Source organism: Haliotis cracherodii, unplaced genomic scaffold (assembly GCF_022045235.1).
Source record: "Haliotis cracherodii isolate W230 unplaced genomic scaffold, xgHalCrac1.p SCAF_2, whole genome shotgun sequence".
In the NCBI taxonomy this organism is placed as follows: Eukaryota; Metazoa; Mollusca; class Gastropoda; order Lepetellida; family Haliotidae; genus Haliotis; species Haliotis cracherodii.
Window position 1 is genome coordinate 23,331,897 of NW_027266275.1, and position 27,783 is coordinate 23,359,679.

General features: G+C 40.1%; 1 protein-coding gene across 1 annotated transcript in view; it reads right to left on the reverse strand.

Moving 5' to 3' along the window:
• The window catches only part of LOC139467660 (protein CLEC16A-like), a 59,683-nt gene that overhangs the window by 10,484 nt on the left and 21,416 nt on the right, over positions 1–27,783 (reverse strand). Inside the window, exons 15-20 of the mRNA XM_071249179.1 lie at positions 27,470–27,539; positions 26,187–26,341; positions 25,270–25,320; positions 22,443–22,571; positions 3,357–3,477; positions 280–322 (exon numbers count right to left, since the gene is read on the reverse strand). Coding sequence (XP_071105280.1) covers positions 280–322; positions 3,357–3,477; positions 22,443–22,571; positions 25,270–25,320; positions 26,187–26,341; positions 27,470–27,539 — 569 coding nt within the window. The remainder of the gene's footprint in view (positions 1–279; positions 323–3,356; positions 3,478–22,442; positions 22,572–25,269; positions 25,321–26,186; positions 26,342–27,469; positions 27,540–27,783) is intronic.

Below are 27,783 nucleotides of genomic sequence, written 5' to 3' on the forward strand. Positions count from 1 at the left end.
ATTGTATAGCACTGCTGATGTGAGTCATACAGTTCACACTTTTTATTCATACCTCAGTGACCAGGAGGTCTAACATAGCCATACAGATCGGGTGTCACACCGGGCTCACATGTAGGAAAACAGGGAATGCAATAATATTTGTGCTATCAAATGTGTCCCCACAATAATCATAATGTTCAAGGCATGAACAAGACATTTATCAATTTCCAAGAAACACACAAGTTTGCTGGGATTCTCCTCCTGAATGAGAGACCTGTCAGTTATGAACTGGCTACCTACCTATCTCGGGTCATGACGGTGCAAGCTATCAGGTCACTGTTGTCTGCAAACAAAACATAGTGGTCACCTTTTCTGTAACAATGGACATCAATGTTTCACTAACAGCGTTCGAAATTAAGGTAGATCCTGGGATCCTTGAGGTATAGTACTTAAACAAGCAAGCATGGAAATTAACCTAGTAAAAGTAGAATGTCTACTAGACCGAATTGTAATAACACATAGCAATCTCCCCAAATTTCTACTAGCCCTCAGGATGTCTTTATATTCATAAAACTGGTCAGAGCTAGCAGGCTAGTGCTAATGTCCAAGCATGAACTAGGTGAGTGGGCTTGGTTTTACGCCACTTTTAGCAATATTCCAGCAATATCACGATGGGGGACACCAGAAATGGGAATGGGCTTCACACATTGTACCCATGTCGGGAATCGAACCCGGGTCTTTAACGTGATGAGTGAATGCTTTAACCACTAGGCTACCCAACCGACCCCTAAACTAGGGACAGTCCCTAGAACTGTAGTGTATTACCGGTATACTGCAATACACTTTTCAAACGATACATACTGCAATACACTTACAAACGATACATACTGCACTATTTGTTTTCACAACATTCGTCATTATTTGTATTGCTTAACATAAAATCTACACAGAAATTCATTCACAAAAGATGTTTCCCATTGACAATAATGGTGGAAATGCAGACATGATTTTTCACTTATGGCGGTGGTGGCAATGGCGACTGACCATGCTGAAGTTGACAACTTAATATTTACTTCAGTACTTAGAAAATGGATCTACATACACAATCAGTGTCAATCAGTCAAAGACTTAGCTCCCATTAAATCGCAATAGGTATTACAATGCAACACTTCCTTTTTGCTAAAACACAGATATATAAGTCACAGAATACAATTCTGTTCAAACAATGGGACATAATAGTCCCACTTAGATCTATTCTGGTTTAACTACTACGGACCGTTTCCTGTTTGTGTGCCATTACTGGAATGACTATGCTTTCTGAAGCTAACAGTTCCCTGAAATATACCATATATGGGCATGATGGTAATGTGCATGTTGGGAAGTGTCATTTTCTGTGTCTGTGTTTACCAGATCAGGACCCCGTTCCACAAAGCGATCATAGTGCTAAGACGATCGTACCTCCCATACTTTAACACAGACTTACGGCAGTCTGAGCATTAAGATCGCTTTGTGGAATGGGGCCCAGAACATAAGCTACACACCAGCCAGGTCTGGGACAAAAACACTAGTTTCTTTTAAAACCTTTTGCCACCAGGGTTCACTCTAGGAATTTTCTGACATGGGCCCTTTATATGAAAATTTCAAATATTCCAGAGGTACACCCACACTTGCCTATATAGCACAATGTTAACATGCCCAATGTATTGAAAATGTGGGCCTTTTATCAAATTTAGGGGCTAAAAGCACAAGGCCCTACACTAGAATTATCCCTGTACCACCATTGTCAACCTGTTCATATAGCAAACAAACACTAAACAGCAGAGATAGACATTTGTACTAGCCCAGACCAGTGCTAGGGGACTGCTACCTATATATTATCACTATTCAGGCTTGTAGGCCTCCTTGGCTAGTTTCAACCCTAAAACAGGACCAAAATGAATAATTCAGGAACTGTTTATACATACTGTAAATTGGTTATGCAAATGTTAAAACTTACAACATGAGGACAATTAGTAGTTACAACATGGTTTTCCTTATAACTAATCTATATGGCTTTCCGAGGAATAGCTGTGATGGACCACACAACACATTTATCAGTGTTGTCTACATGACATAGATAGTACAGATCATGCAGATGGCTACTTCTTTCCTTGTTTGTCACACACCACTGGGACAAGTCTTTGAAAGGCATTTAGAAGTCATACACATAAGGCAGAGTGAGTGAGTGAGTTGGGTTTAACGCTGCTTTTAACAGTATTCCAGTTATATCGCGGCGTGTCAGCTTAATGTGGGAGGAAAGCGCGAAGTGATGCAGGTCTTAGACGTTTACCACTTCGTTGAAACCCACGAGCACGGGTATGGTGCTGACAAACCTAGAAACATAATCGGGGCGAACCGGGATTCGAACCCACAATCATACGTTTCTGGCGTGCCCAAGGGACGCAACTCTGCACAGCGAATCGCGGCGCCTTAGACGACTGGGCCACCCGTGCCCCCCACATAAGGCAGAGAATTTACAGATGTCAACATCTTTATTATGAGGGACACATCATTTCGGAGTATATACTTACTCCTACATCAGGGATTATGACCTGATGTGAGCAAGTATATACTCTGAAACTTTGTGTTCTCATAATACAGAAGCTGACATCCATAAATTCTGTTCCTTAATGCTGAGACAGCTGTACTCCTCCCAGCTTGAGAGTACTGGTGACACCACCTGCGGTTGACAGTACAAATACTTCTAACCAATCAATTACACTGTACTTTCAGTTTTGCAATTCCTGGAAAACTAGCTGACATAAGGACAATACATACACACATATGGCTAGGGTCAGAGGTCACTGAATCACTGGAATCAAGGACAACAATCCAGCTGACTCATCTGTGCAGATGTTTACAAACAAACCAAGATTGTTTAACATGGTAGACTTATATACGGACTATCAAAGAAGGATGGATAAGTGTGTGAGGACGTTTCCTTTAAGGACTGCATTGCTGAAAATATCTTTCAACTTAATTTTTTTTTATATGTCAAGAATTATTTTAATTTTAAGCAAAAATAATGGATATACCAAGGTACTGAAGATCACTGTGTGTATTATTTAGAGAAAGTATAATTTTTTAAGAAAAAGTATAAGTGTTTGTTCAGCATGTATCATGTGTATAGAAGCTGTGTGCTATCATGAGTCTATTCCGTTACTATGGTTACCTTCCCATGTCTATTGATTTTTTAAAAAAATTTTTATCAAGTTCAACTTCATCAGTTGTCAAGAGTGTAGTCCCTCATGATCAGACAATGGTTCAGTATGGCTTCCAGTTGACTGTGAGAGAACCTGGACTTCCTACACAAGCCCCTTCTCTATTGGCTCACTCACTGAGATCCAGCTTGTCCCCGACTTTAACACAGCGGTCCTCATTGGTAAGCGGCAGCTGCATCTCCGGTTGGTCCATCAGCATCAGGGACAGAGCTCGCACCACAAAGAAAACTCGGATGGCCTGCAACAAAAAAGGATATCCTTTAGATGTTGTTAGAAAATTCACAAAGCAGCACTTACTCTGTTACATACCGGGTATTAGGTAGCAACCCTATAATCATGATAATAGGAAGGTAGAGAGAGGAGAGTGCTGGGGTTCAAGGACAGGATGTTCGAGAAAGACAGAATGTATGGCTGTTGCATCAAGGCACACAATTGTTGCAGACATTTTTTTCCAGGACATCCAACATTTCAAACAAACAGTCATATTATCTTGTAAAACATGAGGATTATTCTTTTTCAGTACTTTCTGAAACAAATCACAGCCCATCCCATCAGAATATCACATGATCAGCCAAAGAAAGTAAAATTAAATGACAGAGGTTTATACAGTTTATAGAACAGGGTAAGATGTAATGTATATGAAGAATCGTTAAGTACAACAAAGCATGGAACGAAATTGAAATTAATGTTTTCTGACCTCTTCTGACATATTTCTTAAATTTATACCTGATTGTTGTATATTGCTCTAGTTTTACAGAATGTGCCTTCCAAGACCTTGGTCTGGTGTACGCTCCTACATAAACACTGCTATCTTGTTTCAATGAATCCTGTTTAGAACAGGGGATGCACTTCACAACATCAGACCTCATTCCACTCAGTTACAGTAGTGCTAACACCTTCACAATGCCTCAACTCACTGACTTATGATAGACATAGTATGACATCTTGTCTCTGCGTCCAGTGTATAATACACACGCAAACAACTCCAAGGTTTACAGTGGGTTCACTCTTACCCGGTATAAAAAAAACAACCAAAAGATTTTTATAAACATTTGTCACAATACAGAAAAAATCCCATTCAAATATTGACAAAAATATGACTACATCCCAGTAGAATCACTTAACACAAATGTGCAGTTGCAGGTGATTTTTGGAAAAGATTAAACTATATTTCAGGTTTCATTTGCATGATCAAGTAGAAATGGCATTATGGGATACTATCTACACCAAAAGCTGTACTTGTAATGCCCACAAATTGGCTTATGTGCAAACTAACTAAAAGATTCAGATGCCTATTCCGGGATATAATGATATAATGGAAGAACACTTTAAGGACTGCATAAATCTATTGACTTTTCTTGGAAAAGCGATAATTAACACTGTGAACAACCACTATCAAAGATCTACATCTTATCACAGCTCCTTCACATTGCTTGCACCATCAATACAGTTATCAGTACAATGACTGTCTCTGCATAACACAATGACTAAAAGTTGAACTACACGATTTCGCCGAAATTTACTGAAACAATATTAAAATGAATTTTAAATAAACTTAATGAAATAAGTTATAAAAGTCCAGATATGCAATGAACACTTTTTATGACATTACATTGCTCACGGTTATGTCTTTGTGTTGGGATAAAAAAACATCCAAACTCATTATGGCATGTATAATGCAGACCCCCTTCTACACAGCTGTGTTTTGGGGGGGAAAGTGTGCACAACACTCAAGAAAATACGGTAATCTTCCCGTCATCAGTCCGATATTCAGATTTCCATTTCACCATGAACTAACTTTTCATGGAAATAATTATTCCTGCACAACATTCTAAATTGCTTTTTTTTCCTATTAATTCCATAAAAAAAAATCCATACACACGTGAGCATAGCGAAATATCATTTTGAATGACAATGATAGAAATAATTTTTGTGCAGACAGCTTGCATGTGTGACCTGAGAGCCTGGTATATCCACAGCTAGATTGACAGTCCCTACTGGGGGATTTCTCAGAAATAAGCAGCAGGCCACCACAGGCAAGATTATTACAGCCGGCCGAGATCGCTGAGATCGCTTGGTATTCCCGGGAAATCTAAACAGAAAGTGGGTCTACCAGAACAGCTGTACGTGAAAGGGTGACGCTCTGCATACAGTCCAGTGCTTACAGCGGGGATATTTTATGTAATTTCGCAGTTGATGACCTATTTATAAACATGATAAAAGCCCTTCCGATTTTAATTATAAATTTGTTTCAATGCAAATGAGAAGACTATGTGCTCATTACAAGTTCAGGTCATACAACTGCATTGCATAATGACAATGATTAACATTCTGAGGAGAAATGAAAGTGTTTCCTAGTTCTCTACAGGCCTGTTTCTGCACACACATTTCATCTCCTTCATTGGTCCTTCAATCATTTTTCATTAAAAAAAACAATCCAAAGGTGTAATTTCCAGACTTTCACAAGGACAGGGGTTCATGACCGTGTAGCATGTCATTGTATTTTATGTTGTTTTCATTGATCAGTATTGAGTACGTATAAAATAGCTGAACATTCTGAAAGTCTTAAACAGTTATAAATTTGAAAAGTATATTTGATAGTACAGTTTGTGTGTCTTTGTTACCTTCAAAATGGTTTACTTTGTTCAACATAAAATGAAATGACAGCTGACCTCATATACTGGCATAGAAAAAACCCACTTCTTTCTATCAAAAGCAATCACATATTCACCAAAATGAATTCCTATGTTGGACTTGAGGCCAATTTAACTGCCATCTTAGCACTGTACACATGCCAACATGACCAATAACGTCTTCAGAAACAAAACAGAAATTGAAATGAATTTTCCTTCACCAATAGGTTGTTCAACCAGAAACATAGAAAGTCTGGCCAACAGACAAAACAAACACACTCTGAAAGGTTCATATTTGGTCAAGGACTTAATAAAATCAGTCTTTGGACTCAATTCAGCTAGAACTATGGACCGAAATATGTTATTAATAAATAATTATAATAATTCCTCACAACTTCGTTTGTTGGTCCAGCCCTAGTCATAAAGGTATTAAATTAAGTTTACATTCCTCTGCCACATTATATAACATTGTAAGATTACTGCACTTAGGTCTACTGAGATACCATGTCGCAGTTTCAGATGATTCCACAATCAGACTAAGTAGACTGACTTTGAGCTGACCAGTCCTGCTCCTGTCTGCCCGAGGCAAGCGTGTCCACTAGCCTATATCATTTCTAGCCTACTTTTCAGTGTTACAATATAAGAGGACTATTGCGCATATGAATAGTCCAGTCAGTTTTGCAAAATCGACATTCATGTTCCGAAAACGTGGTCCCTGCTATGGACACAGACATCGCCAGTAGAATTTGCGATAAATTATTCCAAAAATAAGGCTAAGACAAATATTTTCAAAGAGATTCAAAGTTTTCGCACTCGGTGGTGTCACAATCGAGCAAAGAAACTTAGGCCTGAAATGGCAAGGAAAAAAACCAGGTTTTGATATAGGCTAGTGGAAGATGTCCTACCGTCTATTTTATACAAAAACTAAACAACCCAAATCCAAGTCCACAGTAATAGACAACAGAGTAAGAGATGCATCATCATTTTTTAACTATAGAATCTGGTACTGGCAACTTTTGACAAAGACCGATAAGATTTTCAAGTAGTCAGTCCTGTGGTCAGGGGAAATTAAATTCAAGTCTGCAACCCTGCAGTGACACCACAAACAGTTGGCAAGGAAGTGAGTTCATAAGCTTTACCGTTGCTCTGAAACAGTTTTTTAATTATCACCACACTGGTGTAATGTGAGAGGGAAATGCCCTAACTGACATGGGTTGAATATGTTCACCACCAGCATGGACTGATGCCAGTAGGTCAAGTGAGTGAGTGAGTATGGCCTTACGCCGCTTTTAGCAATATTCCAACAATATCATGGCGGGGGACACCAGAAATGGGCTTCACACATTGTACCCATGTCAGCAGGTCAAGCTAGGCAACAAAGGGACAAAGCAGTAAGGATGACCAGAATCTACATCATAGATTTGCCTAACTCTCGTACCCATATGTATCATGATACTTAATTTTTACGACTGTTACGATTCACGACGCGTATTCTGTGAATCAAACCGTATCAATTCATGAATTGAATTCGTTATTCATGACCAATAGAATTGAATATTCATGTGTGGCTGCTTGTACTAGTCCGGACTGATGCCGATTTATAGTGCTAGCACACTGAGATACCATGCCGCAGTTTAACATGAATACCCCACTCAGACACAGTATACTGACTCCGAGCCGACCAGTCCTTGTTTTAGCCCCTTAATGCCGAGCGCCAGACAGGGTAACAACAAGTACCATCTTTTAACGTCTTTTGGTATGACGCGGCCAGGGATCGAACCCCGAACCTTCCGCTCTCGGGGCGGACGCTCTACCACTAGACCACGGAGGCAGTCCCAATAGAATTGAATATTCATGAATATGCAGTCAGGTTCATTTACATACCCTGTATCTAAAAATATCAATAAGAACATATTATATGTATAGATTTCTTCAAAGACAACACTCTTATAACATTTAATTTGACATTAATGTGGTCACTGGTCATTGACGCATTTGTGCAGATACTAGTACCTGGATAAGTACAGTATATAAATGTATAATATATTAACAATTAACAAACCATGTCAAATAATTTGTGTTGCTGTAGTTTTACTGAATATAACAAATAATACCCCAACTGCTGACTTGTTATTGTATTCGTGAATAAATATTCGTATTCGTTACTCTATATTCGTGATATGAATCGCATTCGCCTCATAGTGTATCCGTTGCAAACCTAATTTGTACCATTTTGGAGTGAAATTCTTCATGTACCATGTGGCCCGGCGAACAAGACCAGTTTGTGTGTTATTTGCATCTCTAGGTTTGTTCTGCTAGCATTGAGCAATCAGCATTTGGTTCCATTATCGACAAAAGGATTGCAAAACACTCTAAATCAATAAAGAAATAAAACACAAATCGACACATGGGTAGGCGTATTGTGTATTGTATTGCCCAACCTGACGCAGCTTGTGAAAGTTACCACAAGCAAGGAATCAAGCCAGTAGGTCAAGGCAACTTATATTTAAAGGGACAAGGTGAGGTGAGGTGAAATTGGGTTTAACGTCGCGTCCAAGATTATTGCACTTATACAGCGACGTGCATGTACATGTGAGTGTTTGTGTGGCTGCTTGTACTAGTCCGAACTGATGCCGATTTATAGTGCTAGCCCACTGAGATACCATGCCGCAGTTTAACATGAATACTCCACTCAGACACAATATACTGACTCCGAGCCGACCAGTCCTTGTTTTAGCCCCTTAATGCCGAGTGCCAGACAGGGTAACAACAAGTACCATCTTTTATCTTTTTTTTGGTATGACGCGGCCGGGGATCGAACCCCGGACCTTCCGCTCTCCGGGCGGACGCTCTACCACTAGACCACAGAGGCGGCCTTTAAAGGTACAAAACAGAAGGGGTGTCCAGATTATAGACGGTATGCTCACATACCCCAACCCATGTCATGAGATCAATTTGTGTCATTTTTGAATGATATTTGTCATGTTCCTTGTGGCTAACAAGACGATGTTGTCAACCAGGGTGCCGTTGTACAAAACAACTTGAGCGCTACGACTGTCGTAAGTCTTTGTTAAGATATGGGAGTTACGATCACCTTAGCACTAAGATAGCTTTGAACAACGGCACCCAGTTTGTGTGTCACTCACATGACTGTAGGTTTGCTGTTAAAGTATTGAGCAGTCAGCATTTGCTCTGCAACAAGGTAATGTAAGCCAGAGCAGGGATTGATCTATATCCAAGCTGCACCTGTGCAGGTAAAACATTGCTAGTGCAGGTAAATTGTATTGCAAGGATGCACCCAGTACAGGCAACATTTCCCACCACAGCAGTTATATCTGATAACAGTGGAAAACTGAATTCTTTTAGAACTGGCTGCAAATCTTTTTGAATCCAGGAAACAAAAGTTTATGAAATTAGTGAAATACACAGGTGGTCTGAATGCAGCGAACTAATTCTTCACAATTACCACTAGAACAGTCACATCACACAGACACTTTGATACTTCTTTTTGAGGTTGTTTACTGGATATCATGATGTGAAAAGCCATCTACAGATTTTCCCAAAATAAAATACTGGAGCACATTCTCAAGTTTATATTTTCTTTGCATTTATTTAATATTCAAAATAACTGAAAAAAATACAGTGTTTCAATTCATTAGAAACTGGTACAGCTAGTATTTTGGTTGTGCAACCTGATTAATTTACTTGGCTGCACCTGGTGCAGGTTTTAAAACAGAATGAAATCGTACCCTACAAAGTAGTCATGTTATTGCAAAAAAGATAAATCGATAGAGCATTACTAAAATATGACTCAATAAATGGGCATATTGTGTAGTGTATTGTCACAGTAGGAAATCATCCACCTGTCTGTGCGTGAGACCTCGAATGAGTGAGTGAGTGAGTGAGTGAGTGAGTGAGTGAGTGAGTATGGTTTTACACCGCTTTTAGCAATATTCCAGCAATATCACGGCGGGGGACACCAGAAATGGGCTTCACACATTGTACCCATGTCGGGATTCGAACCCGGGTCTTCGGCGTGACGCGCGAACGCTTTAACCACGAGGCAACCCGACCACCCCGAGACCTCTAGTGCCCTGGCTGACATGGGGACCTGGCTCACGTCTGCATCAGTTCCAGTTGGTCCTGACACAGAGGACACACGATACGCGGACTAGGCAAAATATTTCTAAGCCAATGTCACCTCTATTTGTAATGCACAGGATGAGCTTTCAAGGCAGGTATTGTCACTGGGTGAAGCATAACATTCACACCCAAGTATGACAACTATTGCAATATAATGGCAGTCTACTCTATTACACAGTCTGGACTGGTGTGTCACTTGCTGCATCCATCACCATGTAGCAGGCCGCCCACCACAAACATCTGCAGCCAATGTTATATCATTACTCACATCAAATTCTCTCCATTAGGTGGAAGGGGGACATTTTAACATGTGTTATGAATAATGTTACAGCGTTAGAAATTGGCACTGGTCCTATAGTCCTTGCCAAAGTGCCCAATGGTAAAGGTATCATAAGGACTAGTAGAAATTGGTCCTTTTTAAGGGTTTTGCTATATGTTATCATTATAAGGACTAGTGGACGAAAACTGTTAGTTTCTAACCCTGTTATACATTCGGCTACAGGCATCTGTGACGAAAGCTTTTTAGTCTTATGGCCTCAACTTGGCTTTCAGCATCATTTTCAGCAGATTTTAGAATTATTATATGGATGAGTGAGTGAGTATGTAACCAGGGTCTTATCTTTTATTTGTTTGTTTGTTTGTTAACTCTGCACTCAGCAATAATCCAGCTGCAGTGGGCTGCAAATAATCAAGTCTGGACCAGACAATCCAGTGATTGACATCATGAGCATTGAACCACCCAATTGGAATTCGATGACATGCATCAACAAAGTCAGCAAGCCTGACCACCCAATCCCGTCAGTCACCTCGTACGACAAGCATAGCCGCCTTTTACGACAAGCATGAGTTGCTGAAGACCTATTCTACCCCGGATCTTCACAGGTCAGGGATTTATCTAGGATTCAGGATTTAAAACAAAGTGCCTATGGCAGACAAAATGGGAAATATCCTGATATTTTTCAAAATTAGATTTTTTTAATATACTTTTTATATAAAATCTTAGGAATTGGGAAAACTGTGTTTCAGTTTGGGAATTTGGGGGAACATTTGCTGCAGACTTGGGGCCACATATCAGCCTCTGAGCAGGTCCAGATAAAAATCCCTGGTGATATATTTAGAATCCCCAAATCATGACTATGACAATGATTTGTAACACTACCAGTAACACTATCAGACATTGTATCCAACACCTGGAAACTTTTGACAGTATACTTCTTATTTAGGGTAAATAACATCATTTTGTTTATTCATGCATTAATCATGTTAATATTCTAATAATTCTGATTTGTACATATCATTATCACAACAAATAATACCACATTAGAACTAAAAAGTAAGCATCCTATTTGATTATCGTTGTGATCTCAAATGCAACTTAATATTACAACTGGCATCCCTGATTTATCAGGAAGTAGACAGGTGGCTACTTTCACATCACAAAATTTGCTTGGGCCATAATTGATTAATTACAAGCTGATGTTTAGGTCTGAATATTGCCACTCCTTGGTTTCTTGTTGCATATCTGTTTGTTTGTTTGTTTGTAATTCATAATCGAGCCTGGACCAGACAATCCAGTGATTGATATGAGCATTAATCCACGCAATTGGGATACATTGACATGCATCAAACAAGTCAGCGAGCCTGACCACCCGATTCCTTTGGTCGCCTCGTACGACAAGCATAGTTACCATTTGCAGCAAGCATGGGTTGCTGAAGGCCTATTCTAACCCGGATCTTCACGGGGTCTTGTGACGTATGGCACAGCACTCCCACCACTGGTACACTGATGCCCGCCTGCAGGGGTGACACTGTGGCCACTCCTGACTTCCTCACACCAGCAGTGAGTGAGTGAGTGAGTGAGTGAGTGAGGTGAACAGTATTCAGTTATCTCATGAAGCTGGTCTAAAACGTTTACGATCTCATTAAAATCAGATCTTAGTTCCCGTTATCGCTAAACAAAGATCTGAGGACATCCCATTACGGGTCACGTCACGACGACCTTTCATCCGACGAATCAGAGTGTCGCTTACAAGATAATGAAAGTGACAGTCGGAATAGGTTTTCTAATCATGCAACCTCGAAAACAATAACATGGGGTATTCGGAACGACAGTTACGGCCCGTACGACTGATTCTGTCAAAATTATCGCCTATCTCTCGCTTACGTAGGATAAACATCTGAACGGAGAAGGCGTTGCACAGTACGTGGGAAGCACTGCCCTACACCATAGATTAGATATTCCGAAATGTTCGTTTGTTCAGTTTTCACTATTTTAATCGAGAACTGTGACAACATATTTTGCAAGCGTAGTCTGAAATGGAAGTTGCCAGGTTGAAACGAGTGCCGTAAAGCTCGAGAAAGCTGCTTTCTAATTGGCTGATGTCGACTTCTTGTTAGTCTGTTCAGTCGTCGGTAAAAGTTTGTGAAAGATCCTTCTGACATGACCCGTAATGGGATTCCTCAGATCGTTGTTTTGTGGCAGCGAGAACTTAGATCTGATTTTAATGAGATTGAGATGTTTACCACTTGGTGAAACCGAGGATCACGGGTATGATGCTGACAAACCTGGAAACATGATCAGGGCAAACCGGGACTTGAACCAAAGATGATAGGTTTCTGGTGTGTCCAAAAGGTCAAAGAAAACTGGGCTGCCCTTGACCTTCCGCACACACAAGCAATTAGCAACATCTGTTTGTTTCATAAAAAAATATTTAATTTAATTTAATGTTGACCCACTTAACTTAATTAAATATTTTTTGTTGGTTGTCATAGATTGTTTTTGTAACTGAGTGTTTATCTCTTATTTTGATTTAGAGGAAACAACATATTTTCAGGAAAATGTGAAGTCATTTCATAATACTATTTTGCAGTACGGACTTGCAGGGACATGCAGGAAAAAGCCACTATGGGTACAACAAGAGGCACTGACACTATTACAATGCACTGTAGAGGGGGCTGTGGGGGATATGCCCACTTCAATTGTCTAGGCTTTCCCAAAGAATACATTGGATTTGTGAGAACAGTCAGACAGAATAGGTTTCATGGCACTAGTAGAGATCTACTACAGGGAGTATGATGACACACAATTATTGCACTTCTATACAGTCAAGTCCCGTTAATCCGAAATTGTTGGTTGCATATGATTATGTCAGATTAATGAGTATGTCGGATAAAGAAAATTTGGTAGTATCAATGTTCGTGATCGAAAATCGGACAACTACACAAAAGATAAAGATACTAACACCAGAGACCGCAAAGCTTAAGAAAGCTTCTTTCTAATCGGCTAACGTTGACTTCCTGTTAGTCATTTCATTAGTCGGTCATCTAAGCATGCAATTAATCTAGTTTTCTCTGCAGCCGTTGTAATATGCAGCTACCAGGTAATGCTCAGTACCAGGTACGGTAATAACAAGTACCATCTAATAAAATCTTTTTGTATGACATAGCCGAGGATCAAACCCCTGACCTTCCACTCTCTGGACAGCTGCTCTATCCACTAGACCACGGTCTCTGCTGAGCAGGGCAGCCCCAAGATAGTTGAATTGAAGCTATGACATAAAATGATATTTGACCATACCACAGCCTACAGGCAACAGTAGTGGTACAACTGAGACAGGTAGTGAACCATAGATATGAAGGCTAAGTGGCTGTGGACTGAAAGGCAGTTGTCCAGAAAATAGTTCAGCGCCATTTGTCCTTTCTGGATCTGAGGTGGACCTGGAAGCAGGGAAAGGTTGGTCCAGTCTGTTGCAAGTAGTTTCTAATGTCCCTCAAATCACTGGAAGTAACACCGAATAGAACAAAAAAAATGCAAGAAAAACATATTTATCTGGATATGAATTCATAAAGGTAAACTTCCCTCGGCATAAATGCTAGACAACTCAACATAGTCACGTCAGACACCCATCACTCCCAGACTTTAATATCAAAATTTGGCTTTGTCTAACTGTCATTATGTGACGCTGATTATCAAATGTCTCTAATTTTTCGTTTGTCTTGAACTTATTTTGCAGTCCCAAATGGCAAATGGCAAATGGCATTGTGTATTCACCAAATGACAAGTGACATTTGCAAGTACAAAATCGCCCTCGTAAGCACAAAATATTTTTAAAAAAGTACATCACTATCATTATCAAAATACAAATTCCACTTAAATCTGTAGAGCCGTAAACAGACAGTACAATGTGTGACAGGCTAATTATCTCGTCTGTGTTAAATGTCAATTATGTGTGTACGTTGTCCGCTTATTTAAAACTTCTGTACGAACACAATCAACATCATTGGCCTGTTAACATGGTTAATAGTAGCAGATCAAGGTCAAGTGATTGCACACTAGGAAGCGGTAAGTGGCCTGTAGTGGTGGTGAATGCTAGTGGAGGTTGATGACACCCACACAGATGCTCTCTTTCTATTATCCCTGTAATAACAATGACAATCAGTTCTTGTTCTTTATTGTTCAGAAGTTACGGTAAATTATAATTCTTTTGGTGTTGTGAATGACTTTGAGAATCAGGCTTTGGACATGATGAATGCATGGATAAGTCAAACCTTTTCTCAGGTACCTTAGTGTTAGATGCAACCGTGTTCAATACACATTTCTGATACACATTGGTAGTCTACGACAGCTGTGAACCCGTTTGTCCTATGAATACTGGGTACAAGTCATATACTTCCCAATAGTGCCTATGTTGGGTTTCATGGTGCTTCTACCAATATTCCAGCAATATCATGGTGTGAGGTGAGGTGAAAAGCAGCGTTAGAAATTGGCACATATAGGTAAGGATAAGAATTTATGGATGAATAACTTCTTCATTACAATTCAGAGCGACGTTTCGGTGTAGATTCTAAGACCGTTATCAAGCAAGTGATATACAGAGTGTGGTTGGCAAGTACATATACAAGTAGGAGGCAAGTTTATACAGTAGAGTAGATATTGTTATACTGGAGTAGAGAAGCCTGTTATGTACACACAAGGGTAGTGATGAAAAACATCGGTGAAGTCAGTGACATAAACATGATAAACAAAGGATGCCAGTAATATAAACAACGGGAACAACACTCTGTAAATCACTTGCTTGATAACAGTGTTAGAACCTACATCGAAACGTCACTCTTAATTGTAATAAAGAAGTTGTTCATCCATTCTTATCCTTACTTACAACTTCTAAATGCCTATCAAAGAAGTTACTAGTCCTATAGTCCTTGCCAGACTGCCCAATAGTTAAGGTATCCTAAGGACTAGTAGAAATTTGGACATAGGGTTTTGCTATATGTTATCATTATAAGGACTAGCTGACTAAAATTGTTAGTTTCTACCCCTGGAAATGGGGTTCGATGTTATGTTCAAGATTATTGCACTAATATAGCAATGTGCATGCACGTGTATATGTGTGACTGCTTGTACCAGTCAGGACTAATACCGAAATTCATAGTGCTAGCCCACTGAAATACCATGCCTCAGTTTAACATGAATTCTCCACTCAGACTGACTCCGCGTCAACCTATCCTTGTTTTAGCCCTTATTCCGAGAGCAAGCAGGGTAACAACAAGTACCATCTTTTAACATTTTTGGTATGACATGGCTGGGAATCAAACCCCTGACCTTCTGTTCTCTGGGCAGATGCTCTACCACTAGACCACAGAGGTGGTCATATCATGACGTGGGTCATCAGCAATGGGATTTATACATTGTACCACTGTGGGCAATCCCATTTAACCACCAGGCTACCAAACCATCCCAATAGTTCCTAATTATAAGCTGGTCGTGTTTGATACTTGTAGAGCAGGTGTACAAGCTCGTCACTGGTTTATGATACCAGCTGTAACACTCTCAATCTAGGGATGACATCAAAAGCCATGCAGCACTTTTGCTGGAAATAATGATACCCAAATGAAAAAAGACTCAGCATACAGAAAACCATCAACCAGATACGCCATATCATCTTCAACATTGTTCAATGCAAGAGCTTCCCGTTCAACAAACAAAACTTCAAAGAATAAGAACACAACGCCTGCTGTGCTGCTCTAGTCCTGCCAACATGATCATCAAATTTGTGTATGCACTGTTGTAACATATAAACATATGGGTCACTGAATACGTTACCTTATCACAATTTCAGGCGAAGTTGGAGAGCAATTTGGGTTTGATCTGGTGCATGTGGATGCACATCAGCTCTTGAGGATAAAGAAGGAAACAGCAGTCACTGGGGTAGAAGGCTTGTGGGTTTCATCACTCTGCTGCCTGTCTGAGACCGAGACCTGTACCACGTTATGCTTTTCTACCATCAACTTGATACCCCATGTCCCTCACCCACTCACTCATAGTTGCATGTATCTTCTTTGTTTCAGATCACATCATGCTATTTTCTGTATTGATTTGCTGCCACACATCAAGATCTACCCAGCTCCTGATACTATAACTCAGTTCTACTGTATATTTGAGGGGATATTCAAACAGAATTTCAAGTCCCCATGGTTAGAATGGGTCTTCAGCGACCCATGCTTGCCGACAAAGGCAACTATGCTTGTCGTAAGAGACGACTAACTGGATTGGGTGGTCAGGCTTGCTGACTTGGTTGATGAATGTCATAGTATCCCAATCGTGTAGATTGAGGCTCATGATGTCAATCACTGGATTGTCTGGTCCAGAGTCTATTATATACAGAGTGCCATCATAATAGCTGGAATATTGCTAAGTGTGGTGTTAAATAAATAAACTTTTCAAACTACACAAACATTCCCATGATAATAATGTCTATCACTTGTTAGCATTCATTATTAGCCTCAATTGTAACACAATTAAAACTGAAATCCTTTTTTCACCCAACAAGTTCACCCCTAAAAAACAACCCAATAGTGGTTGGTTGTTTTTTGTTTAACGCCGCACTCAGCAATATTCCAGCTATATGACGGCGGTCTGTAAATAATCGAGTCTGGACCAGACAATCCAGTGATTGACATCATGAGCATCGATCCACACAATTGGGTTGGATGAAATGCATCAACTAAGTCAGAGAGCCTGACCACCCGATCCCGTTAGTTGCCTTTTACAACAAGCATAGTCACCTTTTTCGGCAAGCATGGGTTGCTGAAGATCTATTCTACCCCGGAATCTTCAAGGGGTAACCCAATAGTGACTACACTAAATAAATGATGCTATCATCAAGAAAACACCGGAGTCATAGCAGTCTATTGAATATACTGGCTGAGACTATCACATACACAGATTTGATAATATAACTCAAACTCCTCATTGGCCATCTCCATATTAAGAGTATTTTCCATGACCATTCTGTGACCTTTAAAAGTGACAAGTGGTGTTAACCCTGTAACAGCAATACATGGGACACTGCTCCCTGAACAGTAGGAATAGCCCTGTGATAACAGCAATACATGGGACACTGCTCCCTGACCAGTGGGATTAGCCCTGTGATAACAACAATACATGGGACACTGCTCCTTGACCAGTGAGATTAGCCCTGTGATAACAGCAATACATGGGACACTGCTCCCTGACCAGTGAGATTAGCCTTGGGATAACAGCAATACCTGGGACACTGCTCCCTGACCAGTGGGATTAGCCCTGTGATAACAACAATACATGGGACACTGCTCCTTGACCAGTGAGATTAGCCCTGTGATAACAGCAATACATGGGACACTGCTCCCTGACCAGTGGGATTAGCCTTGTGATAACAGCAATACATGGGACACTGCTCCCTGACCAGTGGGATTAGCCTTGTGATAACAGCAATACATGGGACATTGCTCCCTGACCAGTGGGATTAGCCTTGTGATAACAGCAATACATGGGACACTGCTCCCTGACCAGTGAGATTAGCCCTGTGATAACAGCAATACATGGGACACTGCTCCCTGACCAGTAGGAATAGCCCTGTGATAACAGCAATACATGGGACACTGCTCCCTGACCAGTGAGATTAGCCCTGTGATAACAGCAATACTTGGGACACTGCTCCTTGACCAGTGAGATTAGCGCTGTGATAACAGCAATACATGGGACACTGCTCCCTGAACAGTGAGATTAGCCCTGTGATATCAGCAATACATGGGATACTGCTCCCTGACCAGTAGTAATAGCCCTGTGATAACAACAATACATGGGACACTGCTCCCTGACCAGTAAGATTAGCCCTGTGATAACAGCAATACATGGGACAATGCTCCCTGACCAGTGGGATTAGCCTTGGGATAACAGCAATACATGGGACACTGCTCCCTGACCAGTGAGATTAGCTCTGTGATAACAGCAATACATGGGACGCTGCTCCCTGATCAGTGGGATTAGCCTTGTGATAACAGCAATACATGGGACACTGCTCCCTGACCAGTGAGATTAGCCCTGTGATAACAGCAAGACATGGGACACTGCTCCCTGACCAGTGAGATTAGCCCTGTGATAACAGCAATACATGGGACACTGCTCCCTGACCAGTGAGATTAGCCCTGTGATAACAGCAATACATGGGACACTGCTCCCTGACCAGTGAGATTAGCCCTGTGATAACAGCAATACATGAGATACTGCTCCCTGACCAGTAGTAATAGCCCTGTGATAACAACAATACATGGGACACTGCTCCCTGACCAGTGAGATTAGCCCTGTGATAACAGCAATACATGGGACACTGCTCCCTGACCAGTGGGATTAGCCTTGGGATAACAGCAATACCTGGGACACTGCTCCCTGACCAGTGAGATTAGCTCTGTGATAACAGCAATACATGGGACACTGCTCCCTGACCAGTAGGAATAGCCCTGTGATAACAGAAATACATGGGACACTGCTCCCTGACCAGTGAGATTAGCTCTGTGATAACAGCAATACATGGGACACTGCTCCCTGACCAGTGAGATTAGCCCTGTGATAACAGCAATACGTGGGACACTGCTCCCTGACCAGTGGGATTAGCCCTGTGATAACAGCAATACATGGGACACTGCTCCCTGACCAGTGGGATTAGCCTTGGGATAACAGCAATACATGGGACACTGCTCCCTGACCAGTGAGATTAGCTCTGTGATAACAGCAATACATGGGACACTGCTCCCTGACCAGTGAGATTAGCTCTGTGATAACAGCAATACATAGGACACTGCTCCCTGACCAGTGGGATTAGCCCTGTGATAACAGCAATACATGGGACACTGCTCCCTGACCAGTGGGATTAGCCTTGGGATAGCAGCAATACATGGGACACTGCTCCCTGACCAGTGAGATTAGCCTGGGGATAACAGTGATGCATTGATCAGCCACCGGCAGCAAGATCAGCCACCGACAAAGATGCAACAACCCCTGCTGACATAACGCTTCATATTACTATTATCATTACTATTATTACAGGAATGGTAAACAAGAAGGAAAAGAAACAATTCTCAGATGAAGCAAATGAGAGAATCATATCATTATTACTGTTGCTGCTTTTGACAAGCACACACTGTACAACACTAAAAATATGCTATCACTTTCAATGACCATAAGATAGTAGTTATTGTACGAGGCAAAATTCCAGCTATATGACAGTGGTCTGTAAATAACCAAGTCTGGGCCAGATGATCCCTTGATTGACATCAAGAACATCGACCTACACAATTGCAATACGATGACATAGGCATCCGAGGCAGTCAGACTGACCTCCCGATCCCGTTAGTCACCTCTTACAACAAGCATGGGTTGCTGAGGATCATTTCTAACCCGGATCTTCACAAAGGCTCCATAATAGCCCCTAACAGTTTTTTATTAGAGGTACTCAAATCTTATCTCTGTGGGTATTGTAAAGAAAGTAGGACATGTCTGAACAAAAGACATAACAAAGGATACATGTCAACATTGACAAGTGTATCAAATTTCGCATCAAGTTGGGAGGTACAAATAAGCATGAATCACACTCATGTTTCATTGGGTGCACATGAATCCATCAATGCTGTTTGTACAGAGATTTTAGTGTCCTCTAAAAAGCATATATCCTTGGCTGAAACCTGCTTATGAGAAAGGCAGGCTGATATCATCAGTTTACCTGTAACCCTATTTATTACAGGGCATTATCATTTGCAAAAGCCTAAAGTCTGGCAACAAAGGCAGGCAGTTAAACATCTTCAAATGTTTTCTCATGTAAATTACTGTTCGTTTCGTCCACATATATGTGCACAGAACTCACATACCGTATATCATTCAGTATAAGGCAAGTTTTTCATACCTAGAATTAGTGGGGTTTCAAGGGGGTCGCCCTATATACAGGGTAGAAGAGTTCTGATGGGTATTTTCCCTCCAACATTTGTCCAAAACAAAGACATTACCGTGAGCATGTAACACCAGAAATACCATGTCAAAAAATCCATAGTGAAGTACACAAATTAATCATGTATAAAAAGCGTTCTCTGTATATCTGGACTTATGTTTGTAACTATTTTATTAAGTTCATTCAAAATTTCATTCAATATTGTTTACATTAACTTTGGCGAAATGATGTGTGAAGTGATCGGTAGATCGCACAGCTTACTGTTATTTGCAGCAATCACGGTCAGATTACCGCTATAGAAGCCTTGAAACGAATTTTAGTGGACAGAGAAAGGATACATATATCATAAATGCCATATTTTGACTTGTTAAAAGCGATATTTGTTGTAGTTTCGCTATTATATGTCAACATAAACTTTTCACGATCGTGGGCGCGGGAGCCTCAACACTGATGAGTCAAAGTGTTCCATATGTTAAAAATATCCAGCAATTGAGATCACCTGCACCAAAGAGCTACAACTAAATGGTAAATCCAGTTATGTTTTACCTCAAATTTCAATTTGAAATGACCAAGTTTGTTAGGCCCTATCACCTGTTCCTTATACGTGACCAAGCATCATATAAAAAAAACAGCCAAAGACAAACACATTTTTTATTGAAAATGTAGGGATTGCGTATGCACAGGTGATGTTCTTCTTTCCGGATCGCATTATCAGATTATAGACAGGGAATCAAAATTTGACGAAATTTTCAAGGCTTTTACAAGGTGGTAAGGCAGGGTTGCTTCATAAACTGCGATATACGGTATCACTCGCTCAGTCACGCAAGTCGGCAGCATAATACAGATGGAGACAGTTGCCATGTTCCATTAATCTTTCATACATCTGTGTGCAAGGTAGCTATGACGCAGAGAGTGAGATGTACTCTCCTTTTTTCTCCTGCACCTTGTCCACCTAACACCTGATTGCTGCACAATAGATAAACTGGCTGCACTACATACTTTACTGGAAAGTCAAACAGAATAAAGGCAAGAAGGTAATCAGGTTGCGTCAGACTATTGTTGATCTAACATAGAGGCTATTGTTGTTGTAATATAGAGACTATTGTTGATGTATGTTTGTTGCAATATTGAGACTATTGTTGATGTAACATAGAGACTATTGTTGCTGTAACATAGAGACTATTGTTGTTGCAATATTGAGATTATTGTTGATGTAACATAGAGACTATTGTTGTTGCAATATTGAGAATATTGTTGCCATATTGAGACTATTGTTGATGTAACAGAGATTATTGTTGTTGCAATATTGAGACTATTGTTGATGTAATATGGAAATTACAACTGATGTAAAAGAGAGACTATTGATGATGCAATATAGAGATTACAACTGATGCAATATAGAGGCTATTGTTGATGTAATAGAGAGGCTATTTTGATGTTATTATTGATTATTGTTGATGTAATATAGAAACTATTGGTGCCACAATGCATATGCATTTACTACAGTTATGTGTAGAGTGGTGAAGTGGGTGAGTATAGATTTACACTGCTTTTAGCAATATTCCAGCAATATCACGATGGGGAATACCAGAAATGGGCTTCACACATTGTAACCATGTGGGGAATCGAACTAGGGCCTTCGGCATGACAAGCGAACGCTTTAACCACTAGGCTACCCCACCGCCCCATAATGTGTATTATAGAGTCATCACAGCCAGTGGCTGACTGTTCAGATCATATGGACAAGGCAAGACACCCAACATAGAATACACTATGCCAGCTATTCACAAAGCGCAGACATAAATAAAACAATTATAACATCTGTAGCCATTGTACAAAACAAGCTTAGCACTAAGACTGTCGTAAGTTTATGTTAAAGTATGGGAGTTACGATCACCTTAGCACTAAGACTGTTGTAAGTTTATGTTAAGGTATGGGAGTTACGATCACCTTAGCACTAAGACTGTCGTAAGTTTATGTTAAAGTATGGGAGTTACGATCACCTTAGCACTAAGACTGTTGTAAGTTTATGTTAAGGTATGGGAGTTACGATCACCTAGCACTAAGACTGTCGTAAGTTTATGTTAAAGTATGGGAGTTACGATCACCTTAGCACTAAGATCAATCTCCCTGATTGTTACTTTGGTTGTTCCAAAATGTTTACTTACTCTTCTAGCCCTCTCCACCTCCCCACACGGGAGCCTCTTGTCAAAGTCGATGCCAGTGAGCGGCGTGCCGAGAGGGGGCAGGAGAATGGAGGCGTCCATCATCAGGTACTCCACATTCAAGGGGCGGTTCTACAGGTTAAGAAGATGGTTCAACAGTTAGGGTCAAGAAACAATGCCACATGTCACATGCATCATTAGCAAGATACATCATCTTACAATTGTTTGTTTGTTGTTTAACGCTGCACTCAGCAATATTCTAGCTATATGACGGCGGTCTGTAAATAATCAAGTCTGGACCAGACAATCCAGTGATTGATATCATGAGCATCAACCCATGCAATTGGGATACGATGACATGCATCAACCAAGTCAGCGAAGCCTGACCACCCGATCCTGTTTGTCGCCTCTTACGACAAGCATAGTCGCATTTTATGGCAAGCATGGGTTGCTGAAGACCTATTCTACCCCGGATCATCATCTTACAAGTTGAATGAGGGTTGCGAGTGGTATGCACATGTTCAGCTTGTAAATACTGTGCTCGGTCTAATGACATATGATATGTAACAAACACATCACTGCAAGCACCAACAAGTGCAAAGAGGTTTTTTTCAGACACAAAATAGTTTAGGAAATGTGGCCTGCAAAGTTTGAAGAATCAATAGTAACCTGGCAAGTAACCTGGCAAGTAACCTGGCAAGTAACATGAGTAAGCGAGTTCTCATTCAAAGTTTTGACATCATGATATCTATCCTAGTTGGGTAACTGAGTTGTATGGGTTTCTTCAGACGACTGACCAATCAGTTAGCTAGATTTTATGATGAGTTGTGATAATCTTTCACATCTTTCACATGTGATGAAACAATGATTGTCTTCAATATGCATGTGCATCTGTATGTGATGTTGGTTGTCAGGTAACATGTAGTGATAGGAAGCTTCAAGTCTGGGCCAGAGTAACCAGTGATTGATATTATGAGCAACCAACCACACATTTGGGGAACAATGACAAGCATTCAACCTTGTCACTGACCCTCTGTCTGACCCTCAAACATTTAGACGCCTCTTACAACAAGACTACGCAGACCTATATTCTGACACGGAATCTATGCAGGAGCTTGCAGCTTGAAATAAGATGAACTATGGTGGTATGTATAGACAGAAACACTGATCCAACATATTGTCCTATTGACAACACATAACATGGTTCGCATTTACCATCATACTGTAGTGTATGTATAGACAGAAACACTGATCCAACGTATTGTCCTATAGACAACACATAACATGGTTCGCATTTACCATACATACTATAGTGTATGTATAGACAGAAACACTGATCCAACGTATTGTACTATTGACAACACATAAAATGTTTCACATTTACCATCATACTATAGTGTATGTATAGACAGAAACACTGATCCCACTTATTGTCCTTTTGACAACACATAAAATGTTTCACATTTACCATCATACTATAGTGTATGTATAGACAGAAACACTGATCCCACTTATTGTTAGGGCTGCAACGATACAGGAAGGTCACGATACGATACGCATCTCGATATTCTGGTCACGATACGATACGTATCTCGATACGCAATGATAAATAAAACAAGACTTAAAGCATGTCAAGATTGAACCTTTCATGATTTTGGAACAGTCAAAATTATTTTATGATAACAAGACTACTGAAGTTGGAACTTTCTCTAACTTTCCTTAGTAACAATTCAAAGTTCAAACACCAGAAAATAATTAATGTACTCCACCGGTGATACAACTTCAAAGAATTTTATCAGGAATAATATATTCCAATATCGTGTTACCTTAGTTGCAGCTTTTACTATATGTATATATATATTTCAAATTATAAGAACCACAAGTGTAGCATTTTGGTACTGGTGATTGCTGTTGCAGGATATTTTTACGTATGGTACAATTTGATCACTCACCCTAGGGACTTCCCGTGCTACATGTATTTCGATTGCGAAAACGTTATGTTGACATATATTCGCCAAATTGCCACACACATAGTCACTTTTAAGGAGTCAAAGTATGGCAATTTTAATATATGTATCCATTCTCTAGCAACTAAAGTTCGTTTCAATACGTCAAAAGCGGTAATCTGACCGTGGTTGCAGTATCTCTTCACACACGATTTCACATAACTTAATGAAAACAATATTAAATGAAATTTTGAATAAAATTAATAAAATATATTACAAACACAAGTCCAGATATATAATGAACACGTTTTAATAACAAGATAGTATAGTAATGGTATTTAATTGCGTACTTCAGTTTGGATTTGCTGACAGGTATTTCCGGTGTTATGTGCTTGCGGGGATCAGCTGATAATGTTTTTTGAGATAGGGAAAAACATGTCGGTGTAAAACCTGAGCTTATTAAAAATGTAAGTACGTTTTGGGGAGCCATGCATTACCGCGCGCTATAACCAAGTTAGCGGTTTATTGAAAGGCACAATAGCGAGGAAACGCTTTACTTGAGATTTGCGTTCCGTATCGTGGCGTATCGATAAATGGGGCCACGTGTATCGTATATCGTATCGTGGGTCAAGTATCGCGATGCATCGGAACATCGGTGTATCATTTCACCCTTACTTATTGTCCTTTTGACAACACATAAAATGTTTCACATTTACCATCATACTATAGTGTATGTATAGACAGAAACACTGATCCAATGTATTGTCCTATTGACAACACATAAAATGTTTCACATTTACCATCATACTATAGTGTATGTATAGTCAGACACACTGATCCAATGTATTGTCCTTTTGACAACACATAAAATGTTTCACATTTACCATCATGTCCCGGTATTCATCTTCAAACATGTCCAAGAAAATTTCTTCACTCTGTAACAATAACAAAAAATAATAATAAACAACTGTAGTCTTTAAGATACAGGAATAAATTCCAAGAAATCACAGTAAGAAAATAGTTTTCAGACATTTTCATGTCCTTGCTGATCAAGTCTTAATTTTAATCAGCAGATAACCCTGATAACAATAGTAGGCGAGAATCATCCTTAGTTTTTATCATAAACACAGAACATTTAATACATGCGGTAGTTGTAGCAATAACAAGAATAGGTGGTTACTCTCCGAGTTCTTCTGACTAGAAAACACTGTCTCATAATTCCATCAGGATATACAGCTGACATTATTCAGTAATTTTCACTAAGCCCCATAATATTTGCTTCATTCTGATTGGCAAGTTCATTCCGATTGGTCCACTTTTTCAGTGTTTGTGAGGAGTCCCATGGCAAAGTGATGTCATATGTACGAAATGTCACAAAAATTAGAAGCTGACGACATCCATTGTTCATGATGTCACAAATGATCTTACGTGAAGTCCTTCCAAGAATAGACTAGTGAGCTGATATTGCAACTTGAGATCAGGAAACATTTTTCTACACTTCCTCAGGAAAGAGACCATGGGTAATATAATAAATAACTTCCCAAAAAATAGATAAAGTGAAAACAAACAAAAACTGAAAAGAAAGAACAAACTATACACAACTCAAAGCCCATATGTTATTCTGTTTTGTGTGTTTGTTTGTTTGTTGTTTAAGGCTGCATCAACAAAGTCAGCGAGCCTGACCACCTGATCCCGTTAGTCGCCTCTTACGACAAGCATAGTTGCTTTTTACGGCAAGCATTGGTTGCTGAAGACCTATTCTAACACAGATCTTCACGGGTATACGTTATTCTGTAAGTACCTTATAGAAGTTCCTCAGCATCTGAGTGCTGCACTCCCTGGCGTTCTCTATACAGGCCAGGTGGCGGTCCTGTAGGAAGGACTTGCCCTCCTGTATCACCAGTTGCCTCAGAAACTTGATGCTCAGCTGCAGTGTGGCCAGTCGAACCTTGCTGCCTGCAACATACAAGTTCAGGAAACAATGAAGAACAATGAAGGAAAACCAGAAATAATTGGGTTTAATGGTTCTTTGAACACTATTTCAGTTACATCACTGCATGTCTGGTTATTGTGGGAAAGGCCTGAAGTGATGCAGGTAGTAGATGTTTGCCATTTGGTTGGTAGAGGAAGGGCGCCGACAGACCAGGGGTCACAATCATAATTGTAATAAGATGTGTCTGTGATTATTGAGAAGTAAATCTGAATACTGCACATAGTTTATACTTCGTAACGGATGCATTTGCTTTCATATCTGCATCATTTTATTAACATGACACCTTTGCAAATGAATGATCCATTGGCTACTATGATCACAAGAGTTACCTCCCCTTAAAATCCAAACCATTCAATACATTATAATTAAATTTTCGTTGTGTTCATTGAAATTCCTGCATTCTGATAAAGCTGAATAGGTCACGTGTTATTGCATTCATTTCCCAATGAATGTAAAAAAGTGAGCCACGCTCACCAGGGCAGACTACTTTTCTTACTACTGAATGTCGGGGAATCACACCTTCACAGTCGGGGCAATTCCCTTTCTGCTCACATGTATCGTCATGCACAGGACATTAAAATTCATGCATATTCATTGTCAAAAGAACTCTTGGAGATGAAGGCTGACGAGGAATGAAACAGCAAATGTGCAGGCTCGCTCGCCTGGTTTTTCCCCCGCTCACCTTGGTTCCACAAATTCATGTCTTTGGGTTTCATTTCTAACTAGCATTTTTCCAACTGTGTCTTCCTGTTCTTATGGAACTAATGTTTGAATCTGGTGGTACCTGACCATGTCATTTTTAACAGCTGCCTTCTTCCGAACATAAACCGATGTGCAAACTTTTGTAAGAATCCACTACGCGGATTCATACAGTTTGCATATCATTTTTTCGATTCATACCTCAATGAACCGAAAAAAATACACAGTCAACCCGTAAACCATAGCATGAGTTTGATATAGCTATTAATCATATCTTTTTTTGTTCATGGCAGATGGTAAATTTTTCAAAAAAACCTATATCCTTAAATCCAACACCCACAATAATCTATTTCAATTAAATAAACTGAGATTCTAGTGCAGAAAGCACTCACTTGCTTGACAGGCCAGCGTGATGATCCTGATGAGCCTTTCCACCAGGGCGATGTTGTAGTGGTCCTTTGCCTGTAACATCATCGCAATGCAATAACTTTATATACTGCAGCATGGTGGAAGCCCAGGCCCTGCTACATTGTAACACCTATACTTTACATTGACCATTGACTTGTGACAGTCTAAGTGCTGTGATCACTTTGTGGAACAGGTCCTGGTGATGCATTGTGTTTGTTTGTTTGTTGTTTAACGCTGCACTATTCCAGCTATATGATGGCGGTCTGTAAATAATCGAGTTTGGACCAGACAATCCACT